Genomic DNA, 14,938 nt, shown 5'->3' on the forward strand with positions numbered 1-14,938 from the left:
GATAAGTCAAAGAAATTAGGCATCCTTTTTTATATAATTTCAATAAATCACAGAAGTTTCAACTTTTTGCGCACTATTTTCCTTGTAATGAGGTCAATAATATTAGAAAATCAATTGAATTAGAGCCGATGGGGTATTAGAGATATCTGCATGCATTTGATGAAACGTCCGCCCTTTAAAATTTCAGAGTTTTATTGCTCTGCGCGGGGAGGAATATCTTCCTCCCGGCATATACACTTCTCCTCTGTTTTGCGAGTTAAAGATATGCACTGTCGCTAAATGGTTTGTAATCAAATCTGATCTTTCGAAGGGAAGTATTCACTATATCTTTGAGAATACCCTTTTCTCGGGACTCTTTTCATGGCAAAAAAATTGATAAAACATTTTAGCATCCACGCTTCGCGCGGGATTATTATGCTTTTAATTTCCTCCATTGTATTCCTTTTTGTGCGTTCACAATCACTTTTGAAAACAAGGTTCAAAATCACAATATAGTCAACTGAATTGGAGCTGATATAGGTACTAGAGACAAGAGAGACGACTCCTTTTCATTTTAATTTATTAAACACCAAAAGCTTCGCGCGGGAGGGGGAAACTCCACCTCCATGCACCCACCCCCTAGGGAGCGCGCTTCGCGCGCTCTGTAAGTGTTGGCACGCTTCGCGTGCATTTACCGGCCCCTCCAAAATGAAATCCTGGCTATGCGGTTGGCCCGAATTGGGCGAAATGATTACACATGCGTGCTCGCACTAACGTAGGCCTACTTTCGTCGGTGAATGGGGATGATTGTAAAATTTCAGAAATTGTTAAATAAATCCCCAGAAACGATGGTTATTCCTGTCTAGGAAACTGCGTGCATTAGCGCCAAAATAACCCGGACTCGTTGCCGAGTCACGGGCCCCGAGACCGAGTCATAAACCTTCGAGTCCGAGACGAGTCCGGCAAACTCGGACCCGAGTCCGGTCTCGAGTTACACATCACTGTTTTTTTCAGTTTTGGACGCGGGCCACACATGCACTCGTTAGGGGTATCAAAAACACTGATAAAAAAAAAAAAGGTGGTTTTGAAAGAATGGTCAATGGTCAATCACAGGGTCAAACGTATTTAAGGTTTTTTTTCCCAAAGCTTTTTTTTTTAAGACTAGCCAAACATGTTTAGGGTATGTTTTTTCCCCCAAGCCTTTTCCCCTAGGGCTTTTTCCTCGTTTCTGAAAAGTGTTCGGGTTCTTCCAGATTCATGATAAATGAAGCCCGCGAAAAAATTGTTTTGGGGTTATTTTGCACACAGAGAAAAACTTGTTTGGTGCATGTGTACAACAATACATTTGACTACGCCCCCCCCCCGTAGGATTTCTGTGGAGTGGTGGTAGATCTATGCCTAGAATATGAGAATGATCTGCTGTCAATTGCTCGTATGTGGTTGGCGTCAGGTCAAACTAGCTCTAATGTTTTGCTGTGCTGTCATCTGTTGACAGCACAACATTTTAATCCTGCTCGTTATGTCTAATGCACCAGTTTTGATTATTAGTATTAGTTGCATTAGCTGTGACCCGGGGGGGGGGGGGCACTCAGTATATAATGCATACTGGGTATGTGCCGCGGAGGGGACCCCCATTTTTACACTCAAATTTCCGTTCCAAGGCATATCATTTTTTGTCTTATTGAGAAAAAGAACTAAGAAAGCCGCTCCAAAGCATAGCATTTTCTTCTTATCGAGAAAAAGAAGAAATAAATCCGCTCCAAGGCTTCGCATATTTTCCTTTACGCCGTTCCGGTCGCATTGTTCTGCTACAATGAGCCGCAATTTTGGTGAAAAGCGGCCGCAGAGCGCTGTCCGACCATCGCCTCTGCGCTAGCGCACCTGGCGCCCGTGCCGCTGGGCTAGCTGCATGCACGTTCCATAGGTATGCATACGCACTCACACGCAGGGACCCGTTCCAAGGACCCCCGTTTTCACAAACATTTGTAGTTCCGAAGCCCGTTCCGAGGACCCTCTTTTTTACAATAATTCCGCTCCAAGGCCCCCGTTTTTTGTCTTGCCCGCGGCACATACCCACTACTTTTTTGGTTGAGTGCCCCCCCCCCCCCCCGGGGCTGTTACATTTTCCCCTTCCACATTTTTTTCTTTCTTTTCTTTTAATCCCAAGTATAAACCATAAACAGAGCACAGTGCGCTTAGAAACACTCGTAGTAAGCAACTTATAAATGTTATGTAATTATTACTTAATATTATTTTTTTCAGTTATAAACTGCCTGATAACAATAGTGTTTTAATAATTCTGTTGAAATAAGATCTGACAATAAAAAACCTTAGTACAAATTAACAAGTGGTTCCCAAAACCATGATTTGGCCCACTCACACTAATGCAATGGTTGACCATCATAGACTATATTTCACAGTATATTTTGCCAGGACTTAAGAAGGTCCATGTTCAATAATCCCTTTCAAGATCTGACTAGACAGAATAGTCAGTCTATTTCATAGGGGATATGTTGCACTCAACTACAGTCTGGCTTCACATAATTAAAAACACCATCAAACAGATTTTACATTCTAATTTAGATCTGACCAAATGTGGGGATGCATTAATTGAAATGTTATTTGGTCCTATTCACTAACAGGGAGTTTTTGCAACCGTCACACAGAACACTTTCAAGATCATAGAAAGAGTAGGCCTATTGTCCAATGCCCTTCATGACAATGAGCAACCAAGGAGTCTTGACTTTGTTGAAAATTGGTGAATCTAAACAGCAGTTTCGTCCTGGATTCTGGACAGTGACATACCTGCAGGTTTTCATCAGCTCCGAAACTGCTTATCTGGTTTACCAAGTTTCGACAAAGACCTCCCAGCTTTCTTTGTCATTTGACGGGCATTTTCAATACATTCGTTCTGCTGCTCTGAGTGGACAGAGTGTCAGTGTTTCCACCTTGAAGGAAATTTCCAGATTTCTGGGAAATCCTTATCTGGTAATTTTTTTGGGAATGAACAAATCTCAGGAATTGTAAGAAATGTAGAAATTAAAAGTACATGTACCAAGAAAAAAAAGCCCCTTTAAGCACTTCACAGTTCTCAAGCACATTCAGCAATTGGATATCAGAAAGCTAATGGTACATAAAAAGATCATATTCTGAATTATCAGCAAATTCCATGCTATCGAACTGGTTTTCTATAGTCGGCACCCTATCAAAATACATTTGGTGTAACTTCGCAAAGTATATCCAACGAAATACATTTTATTTCATATCCTCCACATGGCATTCACAACTGTTTAAGGGTATACAAATTCATATAATCTAGTAATGAATTAGAATAGTGACATGCACTTATCACCTAAACTTAAAGTAGGCTTTGAATCTTTATGACAGACCCTCTGATCTGCTGTGTCACTGGGATGGTTTAACTTGACCATGTCTTGTCAAGAATCCATAGTACAGGATAAAGCTCTTTGAGAATGAAAGATCTCAATGAATGCTATTTTGGGCACAATAGGAGTAGGGGAGACCGGGGTTAGTTGGAACATTTTTGACAAAAATGGCTGTAAAATCCAAATAGATTTTATTCGAGAAACAATAAATATATCAGCTTGAAGCATATATCTCAGGGCTTCAAATGTACCCCATAAAATTTTTAACTCTATTATGGTTACTGAAAAAATCCACCTTGAACAAGACTATCGCAAACGTTCCAACTTACCCCCATATCGGGGTAAGTTGGAACATGGTATGGGGTAAGTTGGAACACTGCATGGTCAATTAAGAATTATACTAAAACTACTTAAAACTGTAATATTACATGGTTTTAGCCTATTTGCTTTATCTTATTCAAGTTCAAAATATTAAAGTGTGGATTCGTTGAACTTTATGTTTTCTATTATACAGCCACTCACGCAAGCAGACTGTGTAGTAGAATTCCGCATATTTGGGTGCGTTTGAGTTTACATGCAATTAAGTGTACTATCAGCAATTTCATGTACTTCTGCATCAAATTTATGAGACAAAAATTGATTGTTTTTATTTTTTTCATAATTAATTATGCAAATAAGCATATAAAATTTTCCAGAAATTTGTTTTTTTTGTATGTTTTTGCCTTAAACTCTATTTATTAAGCTAGTAGAATTTTTGGTGAGAGTATCAATTTTCACATTTATAACAAATATCCACCAAAAAATGCAAAAAATATAATTTCTTATGTATTTTTTGTTTTTTCGAACTTTGTTTTTTCCAATGGACTTTGTCAGGAGTCTTTTGCGATCATAAATAGCATAAAATTAATCTATTTGAACCAGCAAAAGTAAAAAATAATCATACATTTATGACTTTTGGTTGAAAAACGCAATTTGCATTGACCTTGTACATGGAATCACCTTTTTGAACAATTTTGGGTCCGAACATGCACATACAATTTGTTGCGTAATTTTTGTTGCATAATTTTGAAATACAGGCATCACAAATTTGGTCTCAAATGATGCGCAAGACTTGAAAGTAAAAAGTCAGCTAGCAGTGTAATAAAAAAAATTCGTGCGACGGCGAAGTGACAAAATTTCTTGAGGGGGGCTCAAATTGACCCCCCCCCCTTTTGATAAGGGTTAACATTGCATTAGGTGCCTACAATAGGCCTTAAATGCACACTCAGACCTAACTGATAAACAAAACAAGCATGGTATACAATACATGTTCAGAAGAGTGTGAAATACTTTGGTTTTTTTTCTCATATCCAATATTTTCATTCATAATTATGTTTGGGGTAAGTTGGAACATGTTCCAACTAGCCCCTTCAATTTTGTTCCAACTAACCCCGGAGGCTCATTTGACTTTTATAAGCTTACAGCACAAAAAAGGGACTTCACCATGGCATATTAATAACCTCCTTTTGTAGCTTGGTATAAGTGTCTATTATACCCCTAAACTGGCCAACTTGATCTGTAAACTTCTCTGAGATAATCAAACATTTCTGAACGAGAAAAAATTTACTCAGAAGGTCAAAAAACAAAAATTTGTTTCTAACTTCACCAGGCTTGTTGCACATGTGTTGTCTGTAATATGGTGGATGGCCGTTGATAATGACAATAACTTGAGGGCAGTATTGCAGAAATTTATTTAAAGACGTTAAAGAAAATTACAATGTTTCAACTTACCCCATGTTCCAACTAACCCCGGTCTCCCCTATATATTACCAAAAGCTAGATATTGTCAATGACAATCTCACTCTCAGTTACCAGTACTGGGGGGTATTTCACAAAGATTTAAGTATGACTTAGGTCGCACTTAAATGCCGACGCGTCCATGATATGCCACGCGCAATCTTATTGATCAATATGCAGTAGTGCGCATCCTCTTGGCATGATTTGACCAATGCTGTCATGCCTTTTATACCGCGTGCAACTAGACATTTAAGTGCGACTCTAAGCCATACTTTAATCTTTGTGAAACACCCCCAGATCATGTGTACATGGTAATGGTGCTCAACAACTAATAAAAATTAAGGATGGTAAAATTACCACAATGGTAAATGTGGTCATTATGCAAAATAATATTCCATTATAATCAGGCATGGCAAAACCCACAAAAAATTGCAGTGTGTCATAACAAATTCTTATTTTTAGTATTTAAAAAGTGTTTTTTTTTCTATGCACTGTAAAAAAATTGATTTATTAAAACAAACCCAAAATGCCATTTTGTCAGCTTTAATAAGACCCATAATTTCATTTTATAATCTTATTATTGCAATTTGTTTATCTCCCTTAAAGCCAAGGTATTCCCCTTACTTTGAAGTCCAATTAACTGAAAACTGTGGAAGCTCTATACATGTATAGCTTGTATCATTACTTCTTTGTAAAATTGTAATCTTGAACAGGATATGCGTAATTAGTTTGAAAACTTTGGAGCTAATTTGGTGACCCCTTCTAGGAGAATGTGATTGAATTGTAATTTATAATCCTCCTTTTGTCATATTTGAACAATAGCATTAGGGTCATTGCACTCCAATAGACTTGTCAACTGTAACCACTTTTTTCTAAAAAGTAAATTTCTATGGTAGTGAACATCCTTTTTGTGATGAGGGTTAGCAGCCTCATACTCATACTGAGTAGTAGAGGTATTTACCTGAAAATTCATATCGACAACTTTTTGTGAGTTTGCCATGCCTGGTTGCAATTATAAAACTATTAATCAGCCATACAGACCTGTCTTAATGAGGCTTAGGTGATATTAACTGTTCAAGTCATTATTTTGGCTCACAGATGCATTTACTACTCCTTAGCAAGGTGTTTACTTTGTATTTATGATTATAATAGATTTGTTTTCACATTGCCTGATTGCAATGAACTCGCAAATGTTAATTTTAAGACCTTTTGGATGTGCAATATCAAAAAATAAAATCATTGAGAAAATTTCATTTTATACATATACCATCTACTTTCATATCCATTTATTTGCAGATATGACATCGTTATGACATGGAGTCTGAAACTTTGGAAGAAGAGATGGAAGACACTAACTTTGACGAAGAAGGCTTGAGTGGAGGCACAATGGACCAATTGCATGCTTCTATACCTTCAAATGACAGTCTCCTGAGCTGTGAGAATCAAATAAGGAACTCCTCTCTCTTTCACCTAATTCAAGATGGATTCCAGCTGAAGAATAGCTATGAGCATAGCAAGAAACTTACAGAATTGGTTGATGGTATGGATTATTGAAGGCTTTCCCCCCTTACTTCAGTCTAACAATTCTGTTTGCCTCTATCTATCATTTCATACAAATGATAAGAGGCAAACCGCATTTTTAGACAGAGATAAGTGCATTAGTATTTAGAAATCAATTGCCCTTTATTAAATTGCATCATTTCTTGCTTTTTCAAATCTATGTTGAAAAACAAAAAAACAACCTAGTTTTATGCCTCCACCTTCCCCAAATGGTTGCTGGAGGCATTATTTTTTTCATGTTAAACTGGGCTCAGGTAGGCAAATGGGAGTGAAAATTATATGATTAGATATGGATGTATGGGGTCAAAGGTCACGTGATTCTTCATTATTAACATAATAACCAAAGAACCACTGGAGGGATCAATGACAAAATTTGCTCATGTATGCATTTGTGAAGGAGGATGATCTGATTAGATTTTGGGGTTACAAGGTCAATCTTAGAAGTTGTATGTGCAGGGATGCCACTCTTCCGTCTTTATACGGAATTCCGGCTTTTTCCCTGCTATCTGTCTTATTTCCGTATTTCCGACGTATCCTGTTTTCTGTGTATTAAAAAAAATCAGAAAGTCCACTTTTTTGCCCCCCTCTCTCTCTCGATTGCGATGCATGTCGATCGACCGAGTGAGAGATATTTTCCCGAGATGTACATAATTTATAAACGCACGCACTGCCCACTACGTTCATTGAGTTATGCTTTTATCAAGGCTCTCCGACTAGAATAAATCCTGGCCAATCAATGCCAGTTCCGAATGCACACACATAGACAAGCGCAAAGCAGCGGCACGAATCGCGATATAATAGCGACTGGTAAATACGTCTGTAAGGATGATGACGTCATCCAAGATGGCAACTTACGATGACCAACGAAAGGATCGAGGATGACTATGTTTTGATCATATTTGAAAGGAATTAGCGGTAACTGCGGTCTAAGGTACGATGTTTCTGAATTTGATATATTTTCTCGTAAATTTGGATGTAATTATTTTTTTATAATGTGACATTTTATGTACAAAAATCTATCAAAAAATCGGTTTCCGCCGAATCTTAGATCTAACGTTACTGCTGCATGCTGATACATAACCCAGCGAAGAGGGCCGGAGCTCCCTGGGTAAGCTGATACGTAGTCTTTACATACGGGCCAACAACTCTTCAGTCTATGTATTGGTGAGTGGAGTCAACGTGGTTCAGCGGAACAACGAAAATACAGAGACTGAAGCTTTTGGTCTAGCGTTCTAGGAGCAACACCAACAACTAACTACCATCAGTTTTTCAAACCTTGACTTTAAAGTCATCGATCACAACAAGGTAAGAATCCACTTGGTCCTCTCCCCCCTAATTTTGAGGTGGGGGGACAGACCCCCCCCCCCTAAAATTTCTGATGATAACTTTTTTTTTTGCTTGTCCAATTTTTTACCTGTGTCCATCCCAAAATTTTAAGGTGGACCCCCCCTAAATTTTTTGGCTTCCGCCGCCAATGCCCCAATTCACTGTTCTTGGACACTGTCCCTGCCCTCGATAAGTTTCAGTATTTTTGGAGGACACCTAGTGGCACCCCTGTATGTGTAATATACATGTATTTTTTATCTTTCAATGGAAGAAGCATCTTTTCTTACTGCATGCAGGTGAGAATTCATCTAGTATTTAATGATTTTGACATTTTGATGAATTCTCTTTATTAACTATACAATGTCTGTTGTTGCAATACAAGGAGCTACACATAAAACCCAGTAAATTATAAATGTTCTTATTGTCATTATTATTTGAACTGTGTATGGTTCCATTCCAAATTTTTTTTTTTTAAACAGTAACGTACAACCCGAGAACGAAGCAGTTTATTTTTCTGGACACAAGAGGCATTACCACATGGTATAAAGATGGAATAGGACATACAGGTAAGTGCCAACATCAGAAATTTGTGCATGGTCCAAGAGGAATTGAATTAACTTTTACACAATCTTGTGATATGCAGAGATAGAGGGGATTGGAGGAGGGGAATAAGTCCCCCCCTCCCATCCGGTGAATTGAAGAAAAAAAATTGTGAACAAGGAAATCTTGCCATAGTAGCCAATTTAGGCTGTCAAGTGCTTTCAAATATCATTTTCATTATTCATATTTGAAGCTCTCTTGTATTCTATGATCCTGATATAGGCATACAATCATAAAATGTAGTCTTCAAAATCATGAAAACAATAGATTGTGATATTTTTGTTTCTATACGGTCTGCTAATCTAAAAATTTTTGTTTCATTTTTGTATTCTCTCCATCATAGTCAGTCGAAGTATGACATTTCCCAAATACCAAAACAAACTTCTCAGGAACATCATCTATGCCAGGAAATACAATGTGTATTTCTGTCTTGCCAAAGACTTTTCCTTAAAGGTTAGTTCATCTCAGATGCTTTAAAGGCAGTAGTTCTAATGGGCAGAAAATGTAAGCAGCTGTCATTTTCTCTGGAGGCACAAAAGAAAGTACAACTGCAATTTTGCCTATATGTCAGTTAGTCGCCAAGTTTTATGCTGAAACCTAGAAGTGGTTCTATCTTTTCAAATTGACTATTTTTTTTTTAATTGAAAAAATTTGGAATTTGACAAAAAGAGGATTATTAATTAAAATTCATTCACATTTTCCTAGAAGGGTCACCAAATTAGCTCCAAATTTGTTCCAGTCTGTTGGCATTTAATGTCATGGCTACGTCCCTAGTCTTTACTTTACTAATCATCATATCATATTTTATCTCCTTATGGTTCTCATGTCATAATTCCTACTTATTTGATCCATTGCCATATCTGCCTTTGGAGGTCAACAACAGCGCAATTAACTGTGGCCTGATCCCCAGCAAATCATGTATATACACGTATATAATACATTATATACACTGTATGAGGATACTAATGATGGTTGATGTACAATGTAGAAATCAATCTGTGATCATATGGTTTGCAATTTACCATACATGCATACTTGAGTGCAACATTTTATGCAATATTAACACTTGCTACAGATTCTCTACAACTTTGGTGAATCATTTACTCTATTGTATATTCACTTCCATGTACAGGTGCTAAATAAGAATTTTGAGGAGACATGCAACATTGATTCTGACCTGAGCTCTGTGATGTTCCTACTCTTTAACCCTGTGAGAGATGAGCTTATTACAGGAGGAGTCAAAGGCACAAAGGTACACTCTTGATCAGTAGCGCTACAGTATTTGATAATCACCAGAGATCATGTCAGTAGGTATTTTCCATTGATGTCAATAGGTGGATGGAGCTACAATGTGCTCTTTTAAGTAAAAAAAAAAGTACTCCAAAAGGTCAAAAGGTCAAGCGTGCACAAAGTTACACACTATGTCTATTGCATGTGCCTGTGAATGCATCGCAGGTGGAGTACTTTACACATTAATACTAAATAGGTTCATTATTGCGGACTGAAATAATCGCTAGAGGGTATTCATTTGTCTCGCAATCTACTATGGTCAACAAGGAAATTCGTGATCACTCTCGCAAAAAGTGTTCACATTGTATAACATCATATATTGTTAATTGTGTACTAGGAGTACTTTTTCTTGGCCCCAATGTCTTGTGTGCGGCAGCATACAACAATATCAGGCTTATGGATATCGATGGTTTTTTCCCCCCGATAGATGATTTTTTTTTCAAAATGTAGAGTTTTATGTTACAACATGAAAGTCTACATGTTGGACTACAATATTCAACGAGCCTACCATCCTAAATCGATCTGTCAGAGTCGCAAGAGGAGAATATTCTTCATTTTTGGGGTAGTTTCCAACTAAATCAAAACAGTTTCAAGGAAATACGGAATATAGATGACCATTTCATGACTTTAAAGGTGTGAAATGTGAAATTTCAGCAGTTTTTTTTTAATAAAAAAAGTGAAAAAACAATGGGTCGGCATAAAAAATTAAGTCAGTCGGTTGAGGATAACCAAACAATTTTTTTTTTTTGGGGGGGGGGGCCTAAAGGGGATGCAAGGCTAAAACACTTAGTGAGTGCATGTGCAATTTATCTGTTTATACATTAATTCTATGCAACTTTCCATCTGCATTTTGGATATATCACTTTACTTCTTGCCAGAATCTTACAAAGATTAAGTTTATGGCAAGGATCTGATAATCAGACGCATATCATACTTACTGGCTATGCTTTTGATGTCATAATAAAAAGTATATGTTAAATATTTCGTTATTTGCCCTATCCAAGAAGAATTGAGGGGGAAGGAAGAGAGAGAGAGAAAGAGAAAAAAAGAAAAAGGGGATGTACATAACAAGTATTGAGGGTGGAAGTAAGAAATATGGGAATGTGAGTGAATAGATGCAAGATTGAGAAGCAGTCATTTTACACAATATTTTTGTTCCCTCTTTATTATGTCACTTAAGGTTTGGGAGTTCAGACAAGTTGCTGATGAAGTTTGGAGAGAAATAAAGCCGATGGCAAACTACAAGCTCTTCTTAACGTAAGATTCTGAGATTTGAAGTACCTTCCGTTTTCATTTGAAGCCCTTAAATGTAAAAAATTATATTTGTAGCACTTGTGATTGCCCAGCTTAAAGACACAGACAAGACCCCAAAGAGATATTGACATTTCATATACCAATCAAAAGTTTATATTATTCAAATATATCAGGCTTTGAGAAAGTATAGTGGGAATTATTTATCCGAGGTTGGACTCGCAAACCCCGAGGAAAAATAGTTACATTGCCAGTCCAACCGAGGATTTATAATTCCCACTATGATTTCGAAAGAAACGCCTAGTCCTAACTATAGTCTCAGGCCTGTCGAGCCAGTCCCTGGTTAGGCTGCGCGCGGCTTCTACCCGACTGCATAATGAGAGGTACGCTGCGCTTTGACTCACCTTATTAGTATGCTAATTCACCATCAATTTAGGTGTCCTGTATGAATGGCCGTTATGGAATTATATTTCATGCATGATAATCCAGACCCAATTCTACACTGACTTTTCAGATTGTCGGTAAATAATTAGAGCAAGATCTGGATCGATGATCCGGTCAAGCGTAGTTCAACGTTGAGAGAACATATTGAGCATGCGCAGTTCTCCCCAGGAAAGTATATCAAAAAATATATGGAGCTGGAAGAAAACTATACGGAGCTATTTGCAGCAATGTTTTTCCTATTGAAATTATCCTTTGTCACATGATCACAAATTGACCAATCGTTTATCTAGAATACTCATGAATATTCATAGGAGGGATATAATAACTACTAAATACAGCAAGGCAAGTTTAATGTATTTTCACTACCAGCTGAGTATTTTGCTTAAGAATAGCTCCAATTATCAGGCTTCAAAAAATAGGTTTTCTTGTGCTTTCCACCAACCTCAAGACCGTTCCATCATGTGGGGTTAGAAGCGTTGTAACTTCATAGTTTTGCGCAAAAAATGGGTGATTTTTCTGTTTTTAATAGTGTTAGAGTGTTCATACGGATATCTAAGGAACTTATCACAAACTATACTAGTTTTCAAGTTAATTAAATGTGAAAAATAAACCTTAAATCTAACATTTTATGAAATTTTAATCAATTAAAACAGATGTACATTGACAATCACATTTCATTTTATATTGAAGATTGTTCTTAATTTTTTTTGTCTCTGTGCACCATTTTTAGGAAGGAGTTGGAATCTGTGAAAGGTAGCTGGATCAAAAAGGTAGAGCTGAATGAACAATTTCAGCACATATACTGCTGCTCTGACACATCTGTTCAGTGCTATGACATGGATGGAAAACTTCTTTTTGAGATTGAAAGGTGAGGCATATAGTACGCGAGGCTTGATTCGGTACAAAACTTGTGAATCTTCTTGTATGCTAGGCATTCATACCATAGCAGAAAAATATGCCAACCTATTGTGATTTAGTGGTAAAATCTCTCTGCAGATTAAACGATTATGTTTACTATTTATGTATATACAAATGATGCATGGGTTAGACTGGGTAAGTAGGAACTATGTGCACAAGTTAACTTTGGCATGGTTTAGACCGTAATGCCAAAGTTACCGCGTGCACACAGTTCCACTGACCCCCAAAGAAACCTATGCATCATCTGTTTTATAGAATGGAGAATTTTTCTTGAATAAATCACAAAAATTATTTACTGGATGAATGATAATTTCATGCATCCGGTAAACTCAATTTACCGGACGCATGATTTTTTCACCGGATGCATAAAAATTCTAAAATGCAATGCAGACCCTTTATAACTCAGGTCAACATCAATATGTATGCCTAACTTGATAATATCATGGCATATACCATTACTAGACCTAACGTTAGATCTAGATACCAGATACAGCTTTACATTGGCTAATGTAGGCAGTATACTAGCCGGTGACACAACATTTGCTCCGACCTTGACATCTCAAAAGGCGTAGGGTTAGAGTTAGGATATTAGAATAATGTACAGATGAGGATTAGGGTTTATTTAGTTTTGAGGTAAGGTTTTATGTTTGACTTAACATGTAGAATTTCCATCGGAGCAATTGTCGCCAAAGCAAATGTCATGAAACCGTACTAGCCAGCCTCAGACCTCCAGTAGCTCTGTGTGTATGCCCAGGTTGCGCCAGGGACTATGGCTGCCTGGGCTGCAGTGTCTACATTACATCAAACCCTCGTTGCAGATTCACCAGGTCACGGCTTTGCTACGGTCCTATACCCCGATAACAAAATCCTCGGAGAAAACCAAGATATTTCATTCCCAAGCGCTCGCTATCTACCCTGAATCGCCCGATAATCCCTTGTATGTAACGTTTCTCCGCAGGCGCAGGCCCGAGGATTAGACCATAAACAACAGCTGTGATATTACATAACAGCAGCTCTGCCTGTAGTAGGCCTTTTGGAATTAAATTATTGTATTTGATATTGAATCAAGTTTTCAAAGGCATATTGTATTTTGAAATTGAATGTTAATTTGTTTTCAATTTCGAACGAATAAAATCGGCCCCCAAAAAGGAAACTGTTAATGAGAATATAAATGATTGCATGCGCTGGTGGGCCGCAGAGTTTGATTGAATCGTCTTAAGAAAGAAAGGAAGAAAGAGAAAGAATTAAAGAAACACAGATACTTGAATAACTACCCTGGGGTGATTGAGGTTTTCCATGGTTCGTAACAGGGGTTTGCCTTCTCCAACAACGGAATTGTCTCATGGCTTGTTTCTGAGGCCTGTGGCTGTGCACCTAATTCCCAAGGGCAGTAGATGGTATGGACTACTAAACATGAAGTCACTGATAAAGCCAGCATTTCACCAGCACTATGCAATTTTAATTCTTAGGACAATAATTTGTACTTACAGATCATTTTGCATCCTTTATTTCTTCCTTCGGCCTCTGTAAAATCAAAATTTTGACGTGAACAAGTGTTACAGTTTACATGCTTGATCGCATTACAATTACATGCAACAGCTTGTTTACAATGGATATCGTTTTGATTCTTAGTATCGTTCATGCAGCCCAGTAAAAATTCTCGCATTGCTCTCAACCAATCAGATTGCAGGGATTTTCTCATCCATTCTATAATATTCTATGAATAATATTTGAAAATGTTTGAACTGACTGAATTTTCAATTATTAAATGCTCCTGGTTCCAACAATGTGGCATGTGAGCCTCTTTTTAATCTGTAAAAGTAAGATTAATAATACATTTATGCCTGAAATCACATTTTGGAGGAATTTTAGGAATATGCACCATCAAAATGCTCATAACTGCATAGCTGGGTGTTGCGAACTTGATATTAAAAGTTTTGCAAGGCTTATATGCAAAAAGTCCTGAAATGTGGCGCAAACTTTTTGCATGTTAAATTTATTGTGAAAAATGTTCAAAGGGTTTATATATGGTTTAAAACCATCCAAAAGCTAGCAACTTAGTTATGTTTCAAAGGTACTTTGTGTGCATGTAGTTTTTGCAAAATGTCCACAATAATGTGTATTTTTTCTATATCTATGTTTACCCTCCTTTCATTTTTTCAGAGCTCATGATGCCCAAATAAATGCTTGCAAATACTCACCTCAGGCCCGGCTTCTTATTACCTGCTCAAATGATCATGAAGGTAATTTCTTCATAGTTTTTGTTTCTGATTAAAAATATATTTATAGATATTTTCTGTGTTCACATGGTAACAATATATTATGGGAATATGTTAGGGAAAAATCTTATCAAGGAATGGTACTTACTCAGTTTTCACCCACACATTGGTCTTGGAATGAAGACATGC

General features: G+C 37.3%; 1 protein-coding gene across 1 annotated transcript in view; it reads left to right on the plus strand.

Moving 5' to 3' along the window:
* The first annotated feature begins 6,441 nt into the window (after positions 1 to 6,441).
* LOC129257363 (uncharacterized) overlaps positions 6,442 to 14,938 on the plus strand; it is a 73,224-nt gene continuing 64,727 nt past the window's right edge. Inside the window, exons 1-7 of the mRNA XM_064096919.1 lie at positions 6,442 to 6,681; positions 8,507 to 8,593; positions 8,971 to 9,080; positions 9,760 to 9,879; positions 11,098 to 11,174; positions 12,343 to 12,480; positions 14,694 to 14,773. Coding sequence (XP_063952989.1) covers positions 6,456 to 6,681; positions 8,507 to 8,593; positions 8,971 to 9,080; positions 9,760 to 9,879; positions 11,098 to 11,174; positions 12,343 to 12,480; positions 14,694 to 14,773 — 838 coding nt within the window. The 5' untranslated portion in view covers positions 6,442 to 6,455. The remainder of the gene's footprint in view (positions 6,682 to 8,506; positions 8,594 to 8,970; positions 9,081 to 9,759; positions 9,880 to 11,097; positions 11,175 to 12,342; positions 12,481 to 14,693; positions 14,774 to 14,938) is intronic.

Source organism: Lytechinus pictus, chromosome 3 (assembly GCF_037042905.1).
Source record: "Lytechinus pictus isolate F3 Inbred chromosome 3, Lp3.0, whole genome shotgun sequence".
In the NCBI taxonomy this organism is placed as follows: Eukaryota; Metazoa; Echinodermata; class Echinoidea; order Temnopleuroida; family Toxopneustidae; genus Lytechinus; species Lytechinus pictus.